This window comes from Apteryx mantelli, chromosome 19 (genome assembly GCF_036417845.1).
Source record: "Apteryx mantelli isolate bAptMan1 chromosome 19, bAptMan1.hap1, whole genome shotgun sequence".
Taxonomy (NCBI): domain Eukaryota; kingdom Metazoa; phylum Chordata; class Aves; order Apterygiformes; family Apterygidae; genus Apteryx; species Apteryx mantelli.
In genome coordinates, this window is record NC_089996.1 from 3,365,770 (window position 1) to 3,390,680 (window position 24,911).

The 24,911-nt window shown below is 40.1% G+C and overlaps 2 protein-coding genes and 1 long non-coding RNA gene across 6 annotated transcripts in view; 1 reads left to right on the forward strand and 2 right to left on the reverse strand.

The window, feature by feature from the left end:
- The window catches only part of FOXK2 (forkhead box K2), a 59,634-nt gene extending 47,800 nt beyond the window's left edge, over positions 1–11,834 (forward strand). Inside the window, exons 10-11 of one of the 2 annotated variants that reach the window (XM_067308378.1) lie at positions 5,314–5,433; positions 11,750–11,828. In XM_067308378.1, the coding sequence (XP_067164479.1) occupies positions 5,314–5,433; positions 11,750–11,755 (126 nt within the window). In that variant the 3' untranslated portion in view covers positions 11,756–11,828. Of the gene's footprint in view, positions 1–5,313; positions 5,434–11,749 lie in introns of both variants that reach the window. The other variant, XM_067308380.1, reaches the window with a different exon arrangement.
- LOC106499394 (uncharacterized) lies at positions 2,884–5,427 on the reverse strand. The gene is made up of 2 exons (XR_001295170.2): positions 5,364–5,427; positions 2,884–3,490 (listed from the first exon to the last, which is right to left on the reverse strand). It is a non-coding gene; the product is annotated as an uncharacterized lncRNA (long non-coding RNA).
- On the reverse strand, positions 6,339–24,836 carry WDR45B (WD repeat domain 45B). 3 transcript variants are annotated; one of them, XM_067308381.1, is made up of 11 exons: positions 24,670–24,836; positions 19,093–19,167; positions 17,682–17,738; positions 15,376–15,477; positions 14,573–14,660; positions 13,876–13,970; positions 11,714–11,904; positions 10,081–10,166; positions 9,052–9,153; positions 8,357–8,478; positions 6,339–7,952 (listed from the first exon to the last, which is right to left on the reverse strand). In XM_067308381.1, exons 1-11 carry the CDS (start codon positions 24,734–24,736, stop codon positions 7,846–7,848), a joined length of 1,092 nt encoding a protein of 363 aa, XP_067164482.1. In that variant the 5' UTR covers positions 24,737–24,836; the 3' UTR covers positions 6,339–7,845. The 3 variants fall into 3 exon arrangements, with proteins under 3 accessions (XP_067164482.1, XP_067164483.1, XP_067164484.1); XM_067308382.1 differs by lacking the exon at positions 17,682–17,738; XM_067308383.1 differs by lacking the exon at positions 8,357–8,478.
- Positions 24,837–24,911: the final 75 nt, after the last annotated feature.

Below are 24,911 nucleotides of genomic sequence, written 5' to 3' on the forward strand. Positions count from 1 at the left end.
GATTTACTTTTGTCTGTCCTGTTAAAGTTCAGATAAAGCTACTTTATTACATCTGCAAATTTTCATATTTTAGCAGTTGCCTGATAAATTTAATCAAATTTTATTACCATGTGTAGTGATCAAATGCTTCTTCGGGCTTGCATGTAACTGATTAGAAATTACAATGTAAATGAGCCGTTAACTGACGTAAAGAACTGCTATGAATTTGACCAGAGCTGCACTTATCTGTTTCTCTTTCTGCTACCTTTTGCTGTTTGTTACTTTGTGTTGACTTTGACTGTCCCTGGCATATTTTTCCAGTCTAAAGTAAAACAAGAGTCTCGCTTAATATTGTGTATGTTTAAGATAACAGACTGTTCTTCATTTAGAAAAGATAAAATTCTTTATCACAAGTCCTTTTAAAAAGAGAGTAAAATTATCTTGTCAGAGGTATATTCGATATTTTTAAGCTTAAGCACCCATCAGTAGAAATTAATCTGACCAGTTTCTCCGTAACACTTTTGATGTCATACACAGACCTTTTGGGGTCTCCATTAAGGGTAGCTGTTGTGGTTTTCTAACAGTGGCTACCATATTATTATAATAAAAAAAGTTTTTTTAAGTGTGTGTTCTGCAGTTGAACATTTTAAAATGTATTGGTAATTTCTCACTTTAAATGTGGTAATAGATTCCACTTTACATTTCAAAATTAAATTTAAACATAAGGCTGCTGTTCAGTCTTTAATTCACGTAACGTCTTATTTCTTCATGCAGTAAGGTGAGTGAAAGCTAGATAGTTGGCTTAATTTTGAATTCTGATTTTTGTCATTTTCTGTAATAATGATGCATTATTTATATTTCCTTTTCCACTACAAAAGGAAAAACTGTATTTTTCATGATGGACTGAACAGTTTGGAGTGGTTTATTTAGGCAGCTTTTGGGAACTATTTACCTAAAGACCAAATACAAGAAATCTGTATTAAGTTTTGTGTTAATCCACAAAATGGAGCTGTTACAATGTCTCTGCAGATAATACATATTAAAAAATTATGAAAAAACTCTACACAAGCTGAATTTATAACAGGCATTTAAAAAATTATAACCTGAAAAGAAACATTTCTGTAAAACTGCAAGATTTTCTTTAGAGGTTTTAAAAATAAAAAAGTAAAGTTTTAACATACTTTTTTTAAGAAACAAAATCCAGTACTAGTAATTTAATTTGGTGTTGAATGAGTTGACTAGAATGTGGTTTATTTTCAGAAGTGAGAATCTGTTCACAACTAGGGCTAGGTGAATAATAGTGTATAAGATTTTTTTAAATAAAATTAAATTTTATTCAGCAAATTAACTAAGTTGAAATTACTCAACAAGCGTGTTTGAAATACTTATGTGTATTTTGGGGTGATTAATTCCATTTATGTTGGCGGTGCCAAAGGAGCTGATACCAGACCAAAACAACCCAGTTGATCCTGACTATCAGTTAATGGCAGGCGAGCTGTAAATTGCAGCCTCCCGGGCAGAGGGAGAGAGAACATGGTCCAGGTTCTGATTCGGTAACGTGCTGGTTTACACCTTTTGGTGTGTGTGGAATTTGGCACAAGAATGCGCCTTCATTCAGATGGATTTGAAAAAGCTGTGGAATATGAGAAAAGAGTACTTGCATTCTTATATAAAAATAACATATGCTTATATATGCTTTTGGGTGGTACTGAAGAATGCTCGAATGTAATCATCTCTAGTCTTTTTGACTAACGCAGCGTAGGACTTCCCCGTCTTACATGTCAAGCCTCACTGAGTTGCTGGGCTGTTCAAACAAACTGCTCTGTGGTTTGTTAATATATTTATGTGCTTCCCACTACTAATACAGGGGTGATTACTACATAGTATCAAAGGCTGAATGAGATTTCTGTCACACGCTGCTTCCAATGTGATGCCCGTAACCTTTGTAAATTGGTTTTAAGTTCTGATCCTCTTGGACAGCCAACACAGTCTTTCGCAAATGTAAAATTTTAATCTAATGATTCATATACATAGATATTTGACCTCTCTTTAGGACTGATATAACTCGACCAGTTGCCTTTCGTCTCTTGTGATACATGGTATTCCTTTTGTGCTCCTTCCAGGCTGACTTTATGTTATTTCTGTTAAAGTCAGCTTTTGTGTAGTCTTTGAAAATGACTTTGGAAGTAAGCAAACAACATACAGTGTTCTAATCGGGATTTAAGGACCCCATCCTAAAATCTACCCCAGCTACTTTTCTTAAGAGTTGGTCTGATTTTCATTGCTTCAGGTTGGGTTTTCTTTAAGAGACTCAGGAAGTTGGTCTTTCATTGCTTCAGTTGATGGGGGGGGGTTTTGTTTGGTTGGTTTTTATATGTTTAAAAGACTGGCGATTCTAAGAATGGAAGATCTCGGTACGCGCTTACTTCTAGTAATAGAAGAGTTTATCTCCTCCTGCGTGTCCTGCCCACGCATGAGATGACTCTCCCTGTCCTTGCGCTAGCTGTGTGGCAGCTCCGTGTGGCAGCGCCCCAGGGCCCAGCTGGGACAAACTCCTGGTTTGGGAAGGGCCATGGGATCTTCTTGCCTTTGAACGAGCCAGCTCTGTAATGTATCACATGATGCAGCAAAGCGACACCAAGTTCCTAAAACGCTGAGGGAACTGCAGATGGAGCGGAACAAGAGACTCGTTCTTTCTCATAGATGGAGTTGTCTCAATTCTGAGCCCCCACACAGCTTGTTGCATCGTGTTTGCCATAATGGGAGCAGCTCTTCATTATGCAGTTTTTGATTTTGCTGATTTAGGTAAAATACCTATACCACGCTAATCCCAAAGATACCTGCAAAAGCACTTTGGCTGAGTAAGCCACTTCACAGTACAGATTACTGTGCAGGAGACAAAACTGGGAAGATTCTGCCTTTATTTTCGTGGTGGTAATAGTACAGATTGATTTTTAAACTGTTGGGTTTTATAATTACTTTAAATCAAAAAGCAGAACTTAATGATCTGTATTCAGACTTGTTTCATAGCTTTACTTAATTTCCTCAAAAGGTTAATTTTGACTGGTGTTTAATCATTAATACACGTTGAGTTGTGATTGTATATATATAGCATTTACACTAAATTGAGTTTTTCTCTCTGCTAACCTGAATGACCCCTTTCTATACACTTGCCTTAACTACAGTAGTTTAACATTCTTAATTAGAATCTTACATTTTATAGTACTTAATGATGAGGCCTTCATTTACTAAAACTTTTGCTGGATTTGTTTAGCTGTGTACCTTAAATGTGCTGATACTTATAAAAAAAAAAAAACAACAAGAAAAAAAACCACATACCTTTCTTCTAAGTCTGACACAAAATAAATTGTTAAAGGCAGTGTCTAAAGTTAGTAAGTGCATGGGTTGCTTGTGGTCATCTGGTTCTTCTTGAACCTTACTTCTCTTTGTAGATTGGCAGATAGAAACAAGCTTTCCTCCTGCTTCTGCTCCTCTCTGTTTTCTTTCCCAACTGTTAATCAAGCGAGACTTTGAATTAAGAAGTACTTTTTACATGTGTCAAAGAGCTTCGTTCTCCCAAAAGTTGTGTTCGCATTTGAGGCAGATCACAAGTATATAGCCAGGGATTTGCATTAGCTCAGCAATTTGACTTAAAAAAAAAAAAAAAAAAAAAAAAGCCCCAAATGTACTGATTTAAGTAGAGACTGCCATAATTACAAATAGAATTATTTTTTTAAAGTGTTTTAATCAGATGTGTACTTTCTAGAACAGATTTCTGTTCATGTTGGTTTGGTCTCTGATCCCCTCTTTAAACATGACTTGAATTCTTTTTGCCTCTCATCAGAATTGGGGAAATGCTTTTGTGTAAAGTACTAGAACAACCTACAAGGATGCTGTGTCTAGTTTTCATGTCAATACTTTTAAGAAAGTTTTGGAAATGTTTGGGAAGAAATCAAAGCAAGGACACAAAACTATTGCAAAGGGCTAGAATATTTGAAGCTGAAAGAGTATAACCTATTCCTTTGACAAAAGGAAGGGACTGTTGTGTGAAATTCTGTAGAATCTCTTATAAATGAGAACAAACAGAATCATTGGCTTGTTTAAACAAATAGAACCTCTGGGAGAGAGGAAAAAATCATCACAGTAAAACTGGAGCATTGGAATGGCTTCATAAGAAAGTGGTAGATGATTGACTAGCGTGTCATTCTGTAACAAGACTGTCTTTCTAAAACACACTTTATTCTATAGCAACATGCTTTATTCTGTAGCCTTTGTACGCAGGTCAGCTGTGACCACCAAAGTTCGTTCAGCTTATATATATAAGAACTAGTCTTGTGTCCAGCATTCTCTAACTTTACCAATTAATCTATTTTCTACTTCAGTGTGAATATCTAGAGGTTTCAAAAGAAATACTCTGTTCTGTGACTCTTGCTGCCTGCTGGCAAATACCTGGAATTACAATTGAATTTATTGCACTGGCTAGTCTTTCAATTTTACTTCCAGGATTTTGAACAGTGGCACAGGTATTATGCAAAGAGATAGCAATATAGGGGGAAAGGAAGTGTTTGGTTATTGTAAGTACCAAAAGAAAGTTGTTAATCCCTAGACTTAAAAGTAAATAGCTGGTGCTGGTGAAAGTACATTGTTCTTCATAAATAGTCATAATTTTAGATTTACTATGCAAAATCTAACTTTCTCATGGTTGCAAGACTAACACAGTCTGCACCCCTGACATGTTTCCCTTCCAGTTAGTGGGGCTCTTAATTGAGAAGGGTTGTCTCCCAAAGCCACGTGTTCCTAGCTAGGACAACTGTACTTAAAGGACTAAGTACTATTGCACCTCTGGTCTATGATACTCATCCTAAGCTAACAACTTCACATTTTAAAATCTATTTAATCCTCTTCTGTCACATAAAGTAGACTTCTAATAGCCTGCCTTGCTCCTGTTTTACTCTCCAGCTTTATACAGAGCATAGATAAGTTTGAAAGGCAACTGGTTGGTTATTCTGGCTTATTTTAAGACTTGCCTTCTGTTAAGTAATTAATCCCTTCCCCTGGAGGAAAGTGACTCTCTAACTTCCTGTTGAGGAGAAGTGTGTGTTTGTATACAGCCCAAAAGGTGGGTGACTATTACTGTTGTATATCACACGAGCAGGTGAATATACTGTTGCCCATCTTAGTTCTGAGCTTCACAGTGTAACTGGAAACTTGAAGCATGTAGTATCATAAATAAATCAACACTGTGGATACATTGATTAACTACTACTACTACTTAAAGTATTGTGTATTTTTCTCAAAAGTGACTAATTAAAGTACTGTTACATTTGGTTGTAGAGCTATGTTTATCCAATATCCTACTTAATGCAAATTTTGGTTAACATTACCTGCATGATGCAGTACAGCAGAGTGACTCGAAGAGGAAGTACTGGCAGAGCAGCCTGGAGCCTACAGCAGGTGGGAAGATTCATTCTTTCAACTACTTTTCAACCTGTTTCCTGTAAAATAGCTTATATACTTAATGACTTGCAACTAGTACAACAAGAAGAAATTTGAGATAAATATATTTAGGTGTGTGTTAAGGATGTGGCAATCCTTTATTAGTATAGCAAATACTTGGGTGTGTGGTTAGTGTACTTTCATACTTATCGTCACGCTAGGACAGGTGTTCAGGGGAAGCTTTGTAAATTCAGAATAGCGTTTCTCAAGTAAGAAATATGTTCAAACTCTCTGATAAACTATACAGTAGCTTTAATGGAAGCAGATGGGGCTGGTGCTGCAGCAGATTAAGAAATGTAAAACCTCCAAAGCAATGTGCAGAAGGTTTGATGTTTTAGTTAAAGCAGTTGCTTTGCTATTTAAAGTGAGTGCAGCTGACTGGATCATAAACAGCTTGCAATTCTGCACCAGATTTTCTTGCAGCAGAGGAAAAGGATTATAAATCATTCTTAGAGAGTGGTTTCTGACACCTTCCTGCATACATGCTTCTACTGTGAGATTGCAGTTTCCAGTTGGTTGTTTTCTTCCTAATACAGCTGTTCTGAAAACAACAGCTGCTATCGTGAATAGTACAGTAAACAGTGCTGAACTACAGTTGGATACTCAGGACAAATGCAGTATGCAGAAGTTTGGCTGAAATAGTCTCTTTTTGGTACAAATATCTGTGTTCCAAGTAGTAATTTGTTCACTTCATGTTCTATGTTAACATGCCATTAACATGCCACTGTCAGCAGGAATCTGTTTCCTTCCTTCAATGGCCACCACTATTTACTCAGTGATGTAGCTAAAAACCTATGAACCTAAAACCTATGAAAGTAGGAATTTTGTTTGTGATCCTGTGATTAAGCTACTGCTTAAGTGAATACAGCAAAATTAGTCACTTTTATTTAAAAGAAATAACATATTACAAATAAGTGTGCAAAACAATTTCTGTGATTAAGTACACATAAAAGCAACATGCAAACTTGACATCAAAATCTGCGTAGAAGTTAGTCCTTAGTATGTTATGTGACACTAAAAGAAACTTGTCAAATTTAGAGAGTTTGCAGCTAAACCATCTTGGAGTGAACTGGGATGTCAGATTTGAAGCATCTGTGAAATTAAGTTTCCAAAGAGCAAGACTTCCCTCCCCCAGGTCTTTAGTGCGATTAACGGAGAGCTTGTGTCTATTTCAGTTTCTAGTTTAGTATCTTGTGCCTTAGTTCAGCAGTAAATACTAATTGCCATAAAACAATTTTGAGAAAGAAAGTTTACAAGTCAGTCAGTTGAACCTAACCTAACTGCTCCTAGACCAACAATACTTAGTATGCAACGCTTCAAAGAAAAAAGTTTGCGAGTTTAAAGCCAGTGCAGAAGAGTATACACTTCCTGCCACCTAGCTCACTTATTGTGCTGGATGGGTAAGTGGCCTGTCAAGTCTTCCAGTTGAAGCACAGCAATTTTTGAAGCAGTTGCTACAGTTGTCACACTAGTACCGAGGGTGGCTTTTAAACCTGGAATGGCTGTTTCATTACAGAAGAAATCACACCTCTTTTCAAATACAGAAGTTCCATTTGCTAAAGTATCCTGTGTGCTTACTTCGTACACTGAGTAGTGGTTAGTTAGGTCTGCAAGTGCCTAAATGTGCCTTCATCTACTATATACAGTTTGGCACCTTTGACAATTAGTGTTGATCATTCAGCTTAACCTGATCATTCAACTTAACCAACATCAGTGTGTGTGTATATGAGCAGCAGTCTGCAGCCACAGGGCTACCGCCACTGAACCCTACACACCAGATCAGAGGACAAGCATGGCTCAAGCTACAGTTCTCTATGGCTATATGCTTGTCATCTCTTCTCCTCTGTTACACCAGGATGTGTTCAGGGGGAAAAGCAGTACTCCTGTTCCTAGCCAGGCTGCTGGATTTAGCTGATTATGATTTGTATATTCCTCTCTCTCCCAGCAGCTCAGTGGAAGTAAAACAATGCCTAAAGTCTTCTGTTCTCATATCCCTTTTTCTAAGGCTAGTCCTGACATATGTACAGCCCCCTGCAGATCTTTTAGTGTGGCAGGCACTCATGTTTAACCTAAAGTCATTTCACAGTTTAGATTAAGAGAAACCCAATAGGCACAAGCTTGTTGAAAGCCATGTCTTGAAAACGTGAGTTGATGACAGTAACCCAAAGAGATTTTAATGATGAATGCTTGCAGAAATGAGAATAAACATATGTAGTCCACTACTTCAGAGCTTGTTCTGATCATGTTGGGCCAGGCTTCTCAGTGAGGTCTGCTAAACTTCTTGATCAGTATTGGACATTCATATACTGTCCTTCCAAAGATGCAGAATAGCCAAGGCAGTACTGTGACCCATGCACTCCCTCAACTCAGTCAAAGCTTGTCATCAGTCATTTCTAGAAACTGAGCATAGACATCCCTTGAGCATTCCCCTTTTTGGTTGAATAAGAACTTGTAGTAGCTGCCATCTGCACATATTGCTGAAACAAAAACAAAATCCTTTTAAGTTCAGCTGTTTAAGAGGTACTGTTCTCTCTGTTACTACAGCTATAACTTAAACTGACCGTTCAAGCCAATAAGACATACACAGATGTGTTCTGGAAGAATTGGGAACGTCTGAGCTAAAAATCAGTCTTCTTGCATTGTCTGCTAGTTAAGACAGACAGCAGCAATCAGCGAGGCTAGTGCTGCATGCAGGCTTGCTTACTTCCCACCTCAGCATGGACTAATCTTATTCCCTTGCACTGTTCAGCAGTGATAGCTCGTGTTCATGGCTGACACAGGTATGCGACCTTGTCTTATCTGAGCATTCCTCCAGCTCAAAGCAAGTGTAGTTCAAAACCTGCTTTTCCAGACAGAACCTGGGAAAGCCTCCATTACTTACCTATGACAGCATTTGGCTCTGTTCCAAAGGCACAAATGCACGGAGAGCCTGAGGGAACCTGAAATTTGGAAAAACTCCATTTGGAGCTGAAGTATTTGGGTAGAAAGCTGGCAGAGGCCAAACTGAAAGGGAAAAAAAAAAGTATAACAGCTTAGTAAGATACTGACTAAGTTAATTTAGAACTGCTGGCAAGTTTGAACAAGTCACAGGGTTCACACTAACTGCTACTATTGAGTAGCTTTTTATTTTCTTGAGCTGAGTATCAATAATACCCACAATTCTAGGGGAGGGAGATCATACAACTGCCATTCTAGCTTCCTGTATTTTTAAGGGACTACAAAACTACAAAAAGGATCAATTGTTAGTAGATTGCTATATGTAAATTGGCCACAAGTATGCTCATGCTGACAACACCGACCTCAGGCATCAGGGTGGGGATCGCTAACCTTCTGCTGGAAAAATCCCATAACTCCAGAAGGTTGAACAGAAACTTGACAGCTGCTAAAGTCTTAAATCTGCACTACTTATTCAAGCAGCAGAGCAGATTACTTTTATCAGTTCAGGCAGTTTAGGTATTAGTTGCTGCTATTGCTCAAAGAGCCAGTGAGTGACAAGACTAATGCTTTAAAATGTTGCATGGGTAAGGAACAGTATCTATCTTCCCCATACAGGCTTCAGAATGGCCCAAACCCTACCTTGACTGTTTATTTCTTTTGGGGTCTTCTGCAGCAAAAATATGTACTGTGCCGTGGTCACTGGATACACAGATTAGGGAAGCATCCTGATTGAAGTTAATGCTGTAGAGAATACAGACAGTTGTAGTATTTCTGCTGAAACATAGCAGTTTCCCCGTGCAGCTTACAATTCCGCTTCTGCAAGTGCCTAGAACAGCTGTCACCTTGGCAGGTAAGGTGTTAATAGCTCATTCCCTGCCCAGTTGAGATATAGCTCCCCCAATTCAGTGTTTGTTGACAGGGATTAACACCCCCCTGCAAAGGTGAGCGCGCACATTCAGAACGTAGAAGACCTGATTTATCAGAAGGGCCCTAAGAGCCAAGCAACAGGCTGTCCTGGGATGGACACTATTTGTGTGTCCATCCTACCATTTTTGCAGAAGGAAAATGTATGATCTCTGCTCAAAGGTGTAGACAGGTATTAGATAAAATGCACAACGCTCCTACCCCAAAGGATGGTGCTACATAGAAGAATGCAAGTCTCCCCACTCCTGGAAGACTGCTACAAGCAGTGGATTACAGTCATACTTCTGCCTTTGGATCTAACATGTAGAGCAGCACTGTGTTAAAATAAAGCTCTACTTTCACGATCTTCTTGCCCCAGGCACTCATCCTAGTTTCTCTGGGCAGTGCCGAGAGAATTGCATCATTGCCTTCCCATATTTCAGTCTGAAGTCCAAGTATCCACCCATCAAAAGCTTATCCTATGAAGGGAGGAAATAGCCCTATGAAAACTTGTATTTTGTCCCAGCCCCTGGATAACCTGTTTCATATAGCCATCAGCTACTGCTTTCGCCCTTCACCACCACTGAAGAAGGATGATCCCTGCGCCCAGTGTAGGAACTCCAACTGCCAGGAGAGTTCTGCTTTGTGCCTGTGGCAGCCTAACACTCCTTTGCTTTTTGAAGGGGATGCTTGGGTGTTGTTTAAAAAACAAAGGTCATCTAAGCACAACAATACTAAATCCATAAGACAAGCAATTAAACATACCAGTATATATTGGCTGCCTGTGATCCTCTTCGTAGCTCCTGGATTAAATGCCCTGATGAAGTATCAAATATTCTTATGAGGGTCCCCTTAAGAAGGAATCAAGCATTACATTAGGAAAGAGAAGACTGTTTGGACAGCTGTGTTTACATCTGTGAACACCATCCCAAAAACCTCTTACCTAACTAGCACAGCCCTAGATAAAAACTAAATCCAATATATTGTGTATCTCTGTAGATTTGAGAGAACCGCCTCTTAATTGTGGGGAAGAATATCGATTTTTTTTTTCTTGCTCATATCACCACAGTGTTACAGTGCTTTGGTATACAACTTTGGTACATAACTACTCAACTACCGTAAGAAGTTTTATCCAAGTTGCATTCTAAAGCATCAGTGCAGCCCTGGTATTAGTTTGCATTAAAGTAGACTGTCCTCTTATTTCAATTTGCAAATTGTGTTTGAATGTATTCTCTAGGCAAATAAAAGGAGTCCCTCCTAATACAAATTCAGCACCATCCAGAGGGTTGTTATTCTATTTTGCAAAAAGAGTTTGCAGTTTTAAGAGCTTTGTTTCAAACTACAGTAATTGAGCCAAGTAATTGAGAGACTATGACTGCTTTTCCTTTTTCAAGATTTTTGATCTATTGGATTTGCAGTAGAAACTACTCTAAAGAGACACTGGTTGGATTCATTTAGCTTGTCTTTGGAAAAAAAAAGACCAAACAACTCATTTCAGTTGAGTGAAAGAAGGTAGAAAGTACTCAGATAACCTCATACCCATCTACTTGACCATCCTTTGGAAGATGAAGCTCACTAGCAGACTTCACTAAAGTTCATATGGAGAAGGCAGGTTTACTACTTGCTTTGCATTCTTTCTACAACTTTCTGCATCAGTCTAGTCCAAAGTGATCTGTACTATGCAGCAACTTCAGTTTTTTGTCTGTACGTAGCCCCGTGTAACTTAAGATCATATGAAGTTTGGTAAATAGTCCAAGAATCTTTTAACTGCTTACACTCTGTGCAGATACCTGCGACGTACATATGAGAAAAAGGGAGGCAGTACACACGCACATACCCCTCCCCAGGCTGTAACAGAAATTAGAGGCAGAGCAAAACTCACGTCCTTTAGTATGACAGACCTATTTGGAGGAATTTTTTTTAACCAGTGATTTTAAAGTTAGTTTAAGCATAAACTGTAATAAAGGTGAAAGAACAGAGCATAGGTATTTATTTATTGAAAGACTATAATAAGAGGCAATTAAGAATTGCTACTTGTAGTGAATAAACCCTGTTCTTGATTCAAGACAGGCAGAAACCATGAGGCAGCAAGTCAGCTATATGAAATACGTGAACTCCTTAGGCCAGATGTCATTCACATGTCACTGAAGAGTCACAGCCAAAATCAGCTAAAACATACACCCTGCCCTACCTCCTCAGGGACTGCATTTGCACTGCTGTTTGGGTATCCTAAAGAAGCAGTAAAGATGAAGAAAGGCAGCATGCATGTGTCAACAACAGGTTTTCCAGTTAATCAGTTCTGTGGTGTCCCTACAAAAGGGATGTGGCTCCCTATTTTAAAAGTAGCTATTACACTAGAATACATAGTGGACCAGAGGTAAGAGGATATTATGCTTACTTTTTCTGATGCTGTTGCAATTCTTGTTCCCTGCAGGTTTAAAGCTATACAGCTCAAGACGCCTTCATGAGCTGGTATGTCTACAGGAGGCTTTTCTGTATTAGCCAGATCCACTATCTGCACATGCCCCGTATGTGTTCCAGGAAATGCAAGGAGAGAATTATTACTATTTGGACAAAGGACGCAGAGACCTAAAATAAATAAGATGAGAATAAGAACAACTGTGTAATTAGTTTCCATAAACTAATAAAATTCTCAAGCATAGATTTCTAAAATATCTTTCAATTATTTCAAAACAAATAAAAATACATGTTAATCAGAATTAATTTTAAATAGTTGTTTCAGTATCCCAAAGTGTGATCCATCCATAAATAAAATAAATAAAAATAATTAAAAAAAGCTCCTCAGCCACTCCAAAAGGGCGAAGAGTTTATAGTAAGTGACATCTTGGTTTCCTGTTTGTAAAACTTAGTTCATGTTTGAACCTGGTTTTTGTGGCACTTGCATTTTGTTTCTTTTTCCGCTAGACTTTTTTCTTCTCAACTTTTTCAAACTATTTTATGTGAATCACCACATCTCTTCCAAATGTTCTGCTGATGCTGAGTGAATTCCTGCAACCCCTGTCCACAGCTTGCAGAACAACGTGTGGCTGTCACAAGAAAGAACTGACAAATTTCTGCTTTACTTTAGCATCTGGCTACCAGCCTGTAAGTCAGTGTGCTGAATCAGCATCTAGGCTGTACCGCACACAGTGCAGCCAGCAATTCCAGGTTTGCTTCCCTTCTTCCTCCCCAACAGGCACCAACTCTACTATAGTTTAAATCATGTTTCTGGAGTAAGTGAAAGCTCATCTGAATTTGAGGTGTTAAGTATGTGAAGGGTTAGATTTTGTTTTAGCTTCTGGGGGCTTTTCATAGTCACAGAAGTGTTGGTTGGAAGGTTATTTAGTCCTGCTGCCAGCACTGTATCTGAGCAGCCATGGTTTAACAGTCTTGAAAACCTTCAAAGATGGCAATTCCAGGCCCAAGTAACCTGGTCCAGCACTGCACTAACCTCCTAGTGGAAAAAACATCTTCCTGATGTCCAAGCTGACCCTCCCAAGATACCATGCATGGCCAATACCCCTTGTCATACTGTCTGGTACTACCAAAAAAAGAGTTTGGCTCCATCATTTTTGTAACTGTCCTTCAAGTAGCTGTAGGCTGCTAGCTAACAGCCCTTCAAGTCTCCTCTTTGCATGACTAAGCACACCCAGCTCCCTCAACTTCCCCTTGTAGCCACATGCTTTGAGACCCGACTGTCTTGGTAACAGGGCCTCAGATGTGCCCGGATGCAGATACTCACACAGTCACCGTTACACCCCTCTAGTTTTAGACCTTCACTTACTTACACAACTAGTCTTAAGAGCACAGCTGACCTGGGATTGTGCTCACCTCTCCATTCTCAAGGATCTTCTGCCAGAAAGCGCCTCTCTTTCAACAAGCCAGTCTTGCAATCAGCTGTTTCCTCAGGTCAAAGCCAAGCCCAAACCCTACCCCTCCCACGCCCACCCTGTCGCTGGCATCACTGGACTGGACAGTATTTAGGCTCTGGCACTAGTGCTCAGCTTCATTCAGGGTATGCTATCTTTAGTTACCTTTGATATTTCAGGTTATGCTCGTTTCAACAAAAGACAAAGCCATACCTTACTATTTAAAAAGAACAATACCTGTTTGCTGATTAGGCTCTTTTCGACATGGTAGAGACTAGTTCTCTAAACAATACTATCAGAATAGAAAAAGGGAGGAATGAGGCACTTTAATAGGGTTTGCCTTGATAATTAAGCTTTCAACACAAAATACACTAGGTTTACAGGCTCTTTACAGAAGAGTGTGTATAATTTCTTTTAATTTCTGTATAATTTCTTTTAATTTAATTTTCTTATAGAAATTAAACCTATAATATAATAGAGTACATGCAAAAAGCTTTTCTGGGTCAAGTATGAATACATTTTAATAACCATTTTATAAACACAGAAGCATCTCCAAAGAGCATGGCTATAATGCTGTAAGTAAACTGTTTTAATGACTTACTAAACAAAACAGATTCAGGAATCTGAAGATAAATAGCATGACAAAAGCAGAGTAAAAATGTTTCCATGCCCTCCCACCCATACAACTAACCTTTAGGGTTGTAGCAGGTTTCAAAGACATGCAACTGGTGGGGATTGTGTGTGAATGTGAAAACTTTAATCATTGAGTCCAGAACTACCACAATTCTGAAATACACAAAGAGAAGTTCCTATGACTTTGCAGTCAGGAGTGGGGTAAAATAGGGACATATGTATTAACTCAGCTCTACAAAGGCTTTCAACAGATTTTCTGGCTATATTCTTTTTTTTGCTCTACAGGCTTTGCAAAAAACCCAACCAAACAAAAAAAAAAAACAGACAACTTTGAGCCTGCAAAACACTTTTATCCAAAGCTATGACAGCAGAACCACCCCCCGGCCACACACGCACTCCAGCTGCTATCAGATGCAGACACACGTTCTTACTCCAGAGATCCACTTGAATTCCCTCCACACTCCATACATAGAAAAACACCGTCAACAATAGCCAGGTGAGAACATTTCCCCTCATTAGGCAGTCATAAAATGCCTTAAAGGCTTTTCATCAAGGTTTCAGATACCGTTAACAGATCACAGCTCAAGTGTATACCACTTAACACTTACCCCAAAAGCCTGTTTTAGATAAAGAACATCAGCAATTAAATCTAAGTGTTCAAACAGTCTTTTTCTTCTGCAGATAGCTGGAAGCGTGTAAGAACAGTGCACACGGCAAACAAAGTCACGCGTTTGGAACAACTTTGTTGTACCTACCTATCTCTCCGCAGTTTAACTGCTTTGACTTCTGTAGAAAATTCTATCTCAATGACAGTCTTCTTTTTCAGGTCATCCCAGATCATTACTAGAACAGCACAGAGATTGCATTACATCATCAAGGCATATCTACAAGGCAGATCTACAGTATCTCCATTATAACAATTTCTAGGTTCTGGGAAGACCAATTAAGAGGTGCATCCGATAGCTAAACAATTATACATTGCTATTCTACTAACCAGAAGCCACTATATAACATATCATATCATATATATTTAGCTACTATATATCAACCCATTCTTTCTTGCTACAACTCTTGCAGGCAGGAGCTGGTAAACTCTAAACAGAAAATATGATTATATAAAAATATATATTTATACAGACAATTAGCTTTTTTTGTTGTTCTAAGGGTTGGCTATTGAAGAAATAAAGCAGCAGCCAGAAAAAGAGTAACAAATTTTCCTAAAAAGCTTGCCCACCAGGGACCTTTTTTTCCCCTTCGAGCTGCTGAGCCATAGACTCTGTAAAGCTGACTGCGAAAAGTACAGATTTCACTGGTGACGGTTTTGGTCTGAGAGACTGGTCGTTGCAGATGACTGCCTGTTAATACTGCGATAGCAGTAATGCAACTTGTTTCACCACATTTACACATTTACTTAGACCTGCTGCGACATCCCTCCATCCAACTTCAGAATACCAGGCCCCAGCTCAAGGCATTTGGTTTGGAAGTTCTTTTGGCAGTTTGACAAAAAACAGTAAGACACCCACTTACAAGATCTATTCCTTGAGATTCAAGACAGTACCTTTGTTGGGTGGGTACTTCGGCTTTTTTCCTCCACCTACTAATGCCAAGTAGTTGCAACGAAACAACATTTCAACATGGCCAACACCACCTTCTAGAAATTCTGGAAGACAAATGTGTTTATTTAAAATAAATTCACAAACTGTTAAGGTGCCTTTGAATTTTTTTAATCGAGTGTTAACAAAAGAAGTTTGAGTATGTCCAGGACATCTCTCAGGTACCCAAGAATAATGAAGACAGACCCCTTTTCTACACTGGCTGACCTCAAAACAGAGTATCCTCTTAAGAGCTGGGGGGACAGACCAGGGAAATCTGTGTTGCACCAAAACCACACGACTAAAAAGATGTTTTTGTTTTTTTTAAGATCAGGATTCTCAACAAAGTTGCTTTGTTCTTCTTAGCAATGAAGATGGCTGCTTTTGTGGCAAAGATAGGAGAGGCCTTACTTATATACACATGAAAATATGTAGCAAAAAGACACTGCAAGATTTTCAAGACATATTGCAGACAAAGAAGTCAGCCAATATCATCACGGTAGCTTGTTCATTTCTATTATGCAGTGGTTTTATAAATACATTTAGAAAGACTGACAGGTTAATTCAAATTCTTTCCCCAACTAATTCCCCTCAAACACACATTTTGGAAGTCCTGTGTTGCTCTATAATGTTAATGCTATGCAACTGGAAAAACACCAATGTTATTCATTAGTCATGAGCTTTTTTCTTTTCTTTGCAAGGGGATTTGTCTTTGTAGACTTAGTACATTTGACAGAAGAAGGCAAAACGCACAGGAATTTGTCTTTATGGACGTGGAATTTGACAAAAGAAGGCAAAATGCACATATGCGTAACAGAATCTCTAGTTCTATTCTCTGGAGAATACCCGTAGCTGCTAGAATAAGAGAGGTATGGTCCAGCTCCAGAGAGTATCCACTCAAGCTTTACATAATGCAGGGAACGCAGTGAAAGCAAACAGCCCAGCTGGTGCAGAAAGTTTCTCAATTACAGTGCAAGGTAAAGGGTTGCGTTTCTTCTGTTTTGTTTTGTTTGGCTGAAGAATTTCAGCTGCAGAGGGAGTAAGATAAGATGTTAGGCTGCGGTGCAAATGGAAGGACAAAGTATCAACCAGGGGATTTTACAATGAAAGAATTCTTCTATTCGATGACATCTGGCTGGGGGTTCTGGTTTTGTTTACATAACTTAGAGGGAAGCTTGGCATTCCGCTCAGGAGAGGGAACTGAAGCAGGAGGATGAGAGGCCACAACCGTGGCCTTCAGGATACATGATCTGGGTAAAAGACAATCTCTCCTTCAAGAAATTGTTCAATATCGCCACACGCTGGCAGGTTCCAGCAAGAAAGAGGAAACTAGGAAACTATTTCAAAGCTAGAAGGAAGGTTGAAATCTCATAAGGAAACAAAAGAGACCTACTGCCAGGAATAGGAATGGGAAAGAATAGCAAAAATGTTTGAGGAGGTGAGGAGTACTACTACAAAGGAAAGATTTAGACATATGCATCAAGGATAAGAGGAAGAGAGATTTAGTTAGACATTAAGCACTACAGTCTTTCTGGATAAGGAATCTATGTTTGGACTTGACCATACAATGCTGAAGATAAATGACCGGAAAGATGTTCATGTTGGAGGAGTAGAGCCTTGGGTTTCCTACAAGTCTGTGTGGTTTCTTCAACACCACTTTTGACTGCTGAGTTCCATTCCTGAACAACTGTATTTGGCCACTATCCCTTTCTCTACCAGATCCCCCCCCCTCAACTCCATTTCTTTTCCAATACTTACAAGAAATTCTCTCACTCAAAAAAGAGGAAGACTGTAGAGGTAAGGATTCTTTATGGAAGGTACGCACTTAAGCATACTTAAAATAGAATGGTATCTATGATGGTTTCTCATCTATAAGTGTATCATCATAGACATCAATCTGGTACAGAAAGCACGCATGTTTGCAGTTTTTAGCACAAACACTAGCCCAGAGGATTTGACAACAGCTACTCATGTGCGATTAAATCAGAGGCTACTAAGCCTTAAATAATTTTGTCGGCTTTTAATTCTAATTTAGATTTTATAATCTTAAGTATTCCAGAGATGCAAGTACGCTCTCCCCCTTTTTTGGCAAGGCCCACTTGCCCACATTCTCAAGTCTAACTTTATTTTAAAACAAAACAAAACGTAATACATTTCATTATGAAGAGGTATTATCACCAAGATAAAAAGGCTTAAAGCATGTAAGATGGATAACCTGAGACTTGAAGAACATGCAATATATTGTGAATCTATATTAGAATAAACACCTTACTCATTATTTTAGCAGTTCTGACTCTGGAGATGCTTGGATGGGAGACTTCATGAGAATCTTGGGTATAAGAGATACAAGCCAGGGTATAACAATTAAGACTCAGTTCAATGCCAAATTACAGAAGTCAAACAAATAGACAAGATCCATCTGTGACTGTCTCTGCTGAGCTGATAGGCAGGTTTAAATATACACGAAAGAGACAAAACTTCCCTGTGCACTTACACATCCTGCATAGTCTGACTGTTCAGAACCCAAAGGGGAAAGGGAATCCGACTCACAAGAAACTTCATTATTCGCTGTTGTAGCGTTCTAGAGCCCCGGAAACACATCCAGAGCCATTGTAAGGAAGAGGTGTGACAATGACTTCAACAGGATTAGAGTTCGGGTATGATGTCCTTTTAGCAGACTGTCACAGATTATAGTTCCAAGACTTGCTGCTCATAGAAAGATTTACTATTAAGAGCAGAAAATGATTTGTCAAACTGACCCCCTGAATGGTGACTGAAATCTCTTACAGCACTAGAAAGTGAGAGCACATCTGCCTTCATAGGAGTTGCTATTTTAAATAGCTTTTGCCTCTTGTAAGTCTTCTTTCTAGTTCATCACCGCAGGTTATATTGCTAAAGGCAGGCTGAAAGCGCTGGGAAACTTGTTTAGCATGGCAGCCTTCCTCCTGTATTTAGGATTAGAGCCACACGACAAGATTTCATTTTTCCTTATTTTGACTCAGTTCTGCTTGCTTTCTGATTAAAAAACAAAACAAAACAAAACCCTACTTTACCTGTTAACATAGCTCTCACCTAGTCATCTCTCTCAAGAAATAATAGTAGGTTTACAACCTTGAGAGCCTCCCAAATTCTGTAAGCATATCACAAAGGATATGTAGTTTAGACTATAAGTGGTCTGAACTCTCAGTGCTCTTGCAAGCAATACTCTGAGCAAGTACAAGAAACATATGTTCAGATCTCCATGAAGAACGCACAAGTATTACTGTACTAGATCCTCCAGATTACTGCACAAGAACAGTACAACTTCTCTTGATGGCAGATCATATTGCTGCAGCAAGTAATTCCTCTCCCATCTGTGAATAACCAGACAACTTTATCTCTTACTCAGGACTATGAACATTTCTGTAGCAACAGCTAATGCAATTCAGTCTCCACAAAAAGGTTTGACATCTTCATAATCTGCCACCTTTATGCAAATTAATAGCATCTGAACACCTGATGGGGGTATTAACATAAATGATACTCCTTTTAGGACCAGCAGAGACTTCCATAACTGGAAAGCTTTGAAAAAAGGTTCAAAAAAAAGCAAAAGGTAAAGCTAAGCAAGAATCTTACAGAAGAAATGAGGAGACTGAGCTTCCAACACAGAATTAGCCTGGAATAATAAAAAAAAAGCATTTTACCTTGTTTCTCTTTTTCTTTGAGTGGATCTGCATTATAAACTCGGAATCCATTTTCCATTCCACATGCAAAGCAACCTGCAGTAAAAGACATAAGTACATATATATATATATATATGTATGTAAAAACATATATACAGTAATTGTAAGAAACAGTCAAGAACTAAGACAGAGGGTTAAGAGAGCATTACTCAGTAGCTCCATTGTTAAATTTAATCTGAGGAACACTTGCAGGCTTTGTCTGCTAGCGAAAACCATTTAGGGAAGTTGTCCTCTGTGCTCACCTCCATTTCAAGCTGAAAGTTCCTAGTATTCTTTTCAGACAGGTGAGGAAACAATGGAAGGAAAAGAGGACGATTCACAACCCATCTGTACTCTGTCACCCAATATTAGGGAGAAGGAAACCTGCATTTCAGCTTTCATGGTCCAACGATCTCTACGAAGCAAAAGCCCTCCTTTCTTGATATACCAGAATTTACATTCTGATTATGACTATAAAGTATGAACCATTATTAACTTTTCCACAGAAGAGGGCTTCTTAAAGGTAGGTTTTAAGAAGGCTGTAATGAGAGCCTGCTAGCATCAGAGGCCACTAATTAGATGCCTATAGTTTAAGTCCAGAACAGGGAGTGATTAAAAGTGTCTTTAGAAGTATAATTTTAGCTATATCTGTGGACAGAAGAACACACATGCCTTTTTAGTGGAATCCATCAAACTACCAGTATCCCATCCTTTTGCTGTTTTACTCACTAATTACTGAATACAGTTAGTAACACAAAGAAATGCCAATGTGAAGCGAGAACAATTACTAGTCAGAAGCAGCTGCTGTTGCTAGAGACCTACAACAGAACGCTAGCTCCTCCACAATTTATATGCAGCATATCAAAAATCCAGTCTAAGTTCTTTGAGATACAGGAACACAAAGTTATTCAAATGAGTCCGGTGTTATTCTTGCGCACTGCAATGACCGCAACCATTTAAAAAGCCCAAATAAAACCTGAGGAGCTGTGTCTAAACGCATCCTTTTCACAAACTTGATATCCAGATATCATGGGCTGGGGGAGCGAAGGAAGTCTTCACTCTGGACGCAAGGTGTTCAAACCATTTGCTCAGAGCTACGTGACCCATGATCGTTCCTACAGATGAGACTGGTTTACTGTGGAGCTGCGGCTCTCAACCTGACAAGAAAGCTTGAACCACAAGAGTTTGACACCTATTTGTGTTCGGCCTGTAAATCTTTAACAGCAAGCATATCAGAAAGATGTTAGTGAATCTCAGAACGCTGGTAGCTAAGCATTTCTGTGTGGTTTGCATCCTATCAGTTTAATAAAAGCACAATTTAAAAAAAATTGTACGCACTCACTAAAGAGGAAGTGAACAACATTCACCACTTATCTCCACTGCTCATATCTTGATGCAATTTAAGATGTCAGAAGAAACAATAATACGATTGGTGACATCTTTCTCCTCACAAATCACAGTAGTAGCTGTTATACAGGAAAACCCCTACACACCGCGGAATCCCTGTTCTGACCTAATAACAGAAAAACATGTACTACACTAGATGTTGACACAGACCAACAACGATATTAATTTGGATTATTAAAAACTCCACAGTCTCAAAGGGGAAGAAGAGAGGGCTAAAAATAACACAGCCACTTTGAGATTCTTTTTTAATACTTCAAGAAAGTGTTTTTTGAAGTAGGACCACTTAACAACTAATTGCACCACATACGCGCTCTGCTTTACCGAACAGTATCTTACAAGCGTGGGGTGCATGTCTGGAAGTATCCTTAGGGTTCCTGTTCACTGACCTTACCTGCACAAAGGAAAAATTACTACAAGACCTATGCCCATGCCCACACCCTTCAGTGTTAACAGGAAGCAAAACAAAGCCTCTTATTTCATACACGCTCATTAACAGAAGACTCGCACACAATAAAATGGATACATCCATGCCTGCTTTCAGCACAACAGTTAAGCCAAACAGTGTGCAAGAGGTGAGGGGGGGGGGGTGGAATTCACAGGCACAACTGCATCCCTTCCAATATTCTGTAGCAAATTAAGAGCATGTAAATTATTTTTCAAGTGCTAGTTTGACAACAGAAAAATGCACTTCCGGGAGAGAGGAACACATACCAAAACTGTGCTATACTAAAAAAGTGCTATAAAATTTTACTTGTGTCAATACCAGCAGCTTATGACAAATCTGAGCAGAGTGCTTCCGTAAGGCACTAAAATGCAGACATTTCCTGGAGCACCACTAGAGCTTTTCTGCAGGGCTAACCTCCTGACTAAGATGCAGACTGCTTTTAATTTCTTGGGAAAATTCTACATTTTTAAGTGAAGACAATACACCAGAACTGAGGAAATTAGAGTAATGGTGATATTCCACATTACAGTCCATCACTGTTGACAGAGATACCAAGCTCTTAGTTGTGGCAACTTTTGAGCCGAACGAGAGGAAAAACGTGCAGAAAGATTACTGCTACACTTTCAATTCTAGGTTATGGAAAGAGTTTTGGAGCACACTGTTTTCCAAGGGACTGATCCCAGCCTTTACCAGTGGGATCACAAGTTTGCCAGTTCAGCTGTAGAAGCAAGACTTGTAAGCTCTAATGTAGAGCTGGAAATGGGCTGTCATAAAAGAGTATGGGAATTGATACGCTTCCTTCAAAAGTATTCAGACCTTAAAAGTTCACATCTCATTTTATGAGGTGACAGACATGTTGTCAAAAAGCCACTGACAGACAGGAGAACTCAAGTATCTTTTAAAATTTTCCATTTAAGTGCTAGGTACAACTGAATTTCCAAATAATTATTACCCTAACTGCAGTTGTGCTTGTTCCTACACTAAAAAATTACTATTTGCCAACCCAGTCCCAGTGAAGCCAAAGTGGTTTTGTTTTTTTTCTGAAGAAAAAAAAAAGGGGGGGGGGAGGGGGGAACACTAAATTAATGACTATCCTAGAATATGCCACAAGCTGAAGGGCCCATGCTTGACATGAAGGAGGTTTTCAGGCTTTGCTTTAGGGCCTAAAGATCCAGAAACGGCAACACTGATGTCCAAGGCAGTTACCATAGCTGGAGCAGTCCCTAGCATGCTCAGCTATCTTACAACAGCAGATTTTGTCTAAAACCATATGAAGGAACCCAGAGTCCTACTAACACCCTGATCTGTGGGGCCCTGTATCTAAGCATTTCAGTCCATTAAATGAGATCAAGCGGATAAGCAAAGCGCCTCAACACCAAAACACGTCTACATCTCAGTTCTCAAACCAGCTACAGAGTACAGCAATGCCAAAAGAGAAACTTCTTAATGATTTACACATACATGTTCTGGCATGATAATTTATCATGATGTTTTGTCTATTCATTTCTGTACAGCACCTTCTGCTTTAAGGTCCCTCTGAAAGCATCAGAAGAATGTCTGAAATCAGGAGCACATCAGTTTGAAATTAAGAAGTTCAAACCAGAGTATTCTGTTTTAAAATAATTGAGAACATTTTGCAATATGGGCCACTATATATATATATATATTTTTTTTTTACAGAAGTGACAAGGGCACCCAGCATAAAAATGTAATATTACTCAAACCAGAATAAGGGAAGTACGTTCCAGAAAAACTGCAGATGCTAGCTTTATCACTTGCCAGTCATGGAAGTTAAGACTGAAAAGACCTATTAGATCATTCCTCCCATCGCCCTATCATCATGGGATTGGCTAGCCTTAAATTACTGAGAAATTAGGTTATTGTGACAATATAGGCAGACACCCACACTACTAGGCTTCAGCACTCAAGCGACTCATATGTCTATTTTGGTAGTAGCAACAGGGAAGAAGTGAGCTTTTCCTCCTGTCTACTCTTCTTTGAGCAACTAAACAATTACCTTTTCTCGAATGCTTTAAAAAGGCCCAAATCCATATTAGGGTAATCTACTAACTACAGGCCAAAATTCATCACTCCTAAACAGGAAAAGCTCCAGGGGCTTGCAGACAAAAACCAAACATGCTTTTTGTTCAAGGTTTTTGTTGTTATTCAGTTGGCTTGTCAGGCTACTTAGGACAGGACTTTAATACTTTTAGAAGTAAGCTCCTCAGGTCAGAGTGTGTACAGATTCCCAAGAAATAAATTCCTTAACGTACTTTGGATGCAACACTTCAATAAAAGCATTGAATTTACGTTTTCTGCTACGGAAGTGAAGGATCCCTTTGCAACAAACAGCAAGTTTTACAGGCTAAAACGAGGTTCTTAAGGCAGTTTGCAGGAGAACAAAATCCTACATTCTTACGAAGTTCCCTTTACAACCCAGCCCTATCACAGGGCTGGGATCAAATACTACAGCTTCATTATGGACACTTGAAGATTTGGAACAAAGCATACTCTTGCAAATCTGTTTGTCATCTCTGTTGCAAACAAAAGATGAAAACAAGTGCAAATAGAGTTGCTGAAGGAAACAGTCAATTATACTGTTTTCAAGTCAATGGGATAGCTTGAGCAGAGCTAGCAAGAAGCCCACTTCATTAACAGTTTGATTTACTGCTGACAAAACACCATTAGAGATGCTAGATCAGAATCGCAGAATAATTCACTTTTACACACAACTTTAAGATTATCCTGGTTTGCCAGCAACAGGTAAACGAACCACAATCTACAGGGACAGAATTTGCGAGACAGTCTTAGGCAAGAGTATTATTTGGCAAGACAAAAGGGCGTTACAAAATCATGGCCTTCTATGGCTATTTCACAAAATGACACTTATTCATAAGACTAGTACTATTTTTATATTGCAAAAGTAAGATGAGGCATGTGCAACCCCTCTCTCACAAAGAAAAAAAAAAATCAAGAACACAATTTCAAAGTTTTTCAATTGTCCAGGGACTAGTATTGCGTACTTGTCTGCCAGTGGGATTAGTAGTCTTAACCATCATTGAAGAATGCAAATCAGCCAAAAAAAAATGTTACACCACTAGTTTCAAATGCAAAGTACCTAGTGAGAAAGCGACGTTTTGCAAGTTACTTTTTTCAGTAATGAAGTTGCAAAAGACCGTCCCTGTCAGCATAGGTTTTAAGGCTCCCTCACTCAGCTGCACAAGGCTGGCCAATTTTAAGCAGCTCAACTTTTGGCAAGTGCTGCGGCACCGCATATTCAAGGGTGCCCGTTAAAATCACTGTTCCCCTTCTCCGCTCCGCGGCTCCCCGAAGCGCCGGGGCGCGCTCCGCGCCTCGCGGCCGGGAAGAGTCGGGCGCCAAGCAGCGCCTCCGCGGCGGCCCCCGCGGCGAGCAGACCCCCCGCGCCCCCTCAGCGGCGGCGGGCTGGCCACGGCAGCGGGGAGGCGAGAGGCGCCGCCGGGGCCCGGGCGCGGCCCCCGCCCCACCTGGCCCCGCAGCAGAGGCCGCAGCGGGCCCGGGCCCCTCCGCCGCCGCTCCGCCCCGCCCCGCCGCCGCGGCCCGGCCCAGTCCGGCCCAGCTCGGTCCGGGGGAACCGAGCCGAGCCGAGCCCCGGCGCGGGCCGTTAGGGCGGCGCTCCCCGCCCAGCCGCCCCGCCGGCGCTGCCCGGCCCGGCCCGGCCACCTCACCGTGGTCCTGGTTGAAGCCGGCGTAGAGCAGCCCGTTGCCGTGCGGGTTAGCCGGGAGCAGGTTCATGGCTCCTGCCCGCTCGTGTCTGCCGCGGCCCTTTAAACCATGGCGGCGCCCGCCCGACTCAGCCCCGCCGCGGCAGCCCGCCCGAGCCGAGTCGAGCCGAGCCGAGCCGAACCGCGGCGCGCAGGCCGGCCGCTGCTTCCGACCCAGCCAGGCCGCGCCGCCGAGCACAGACGCC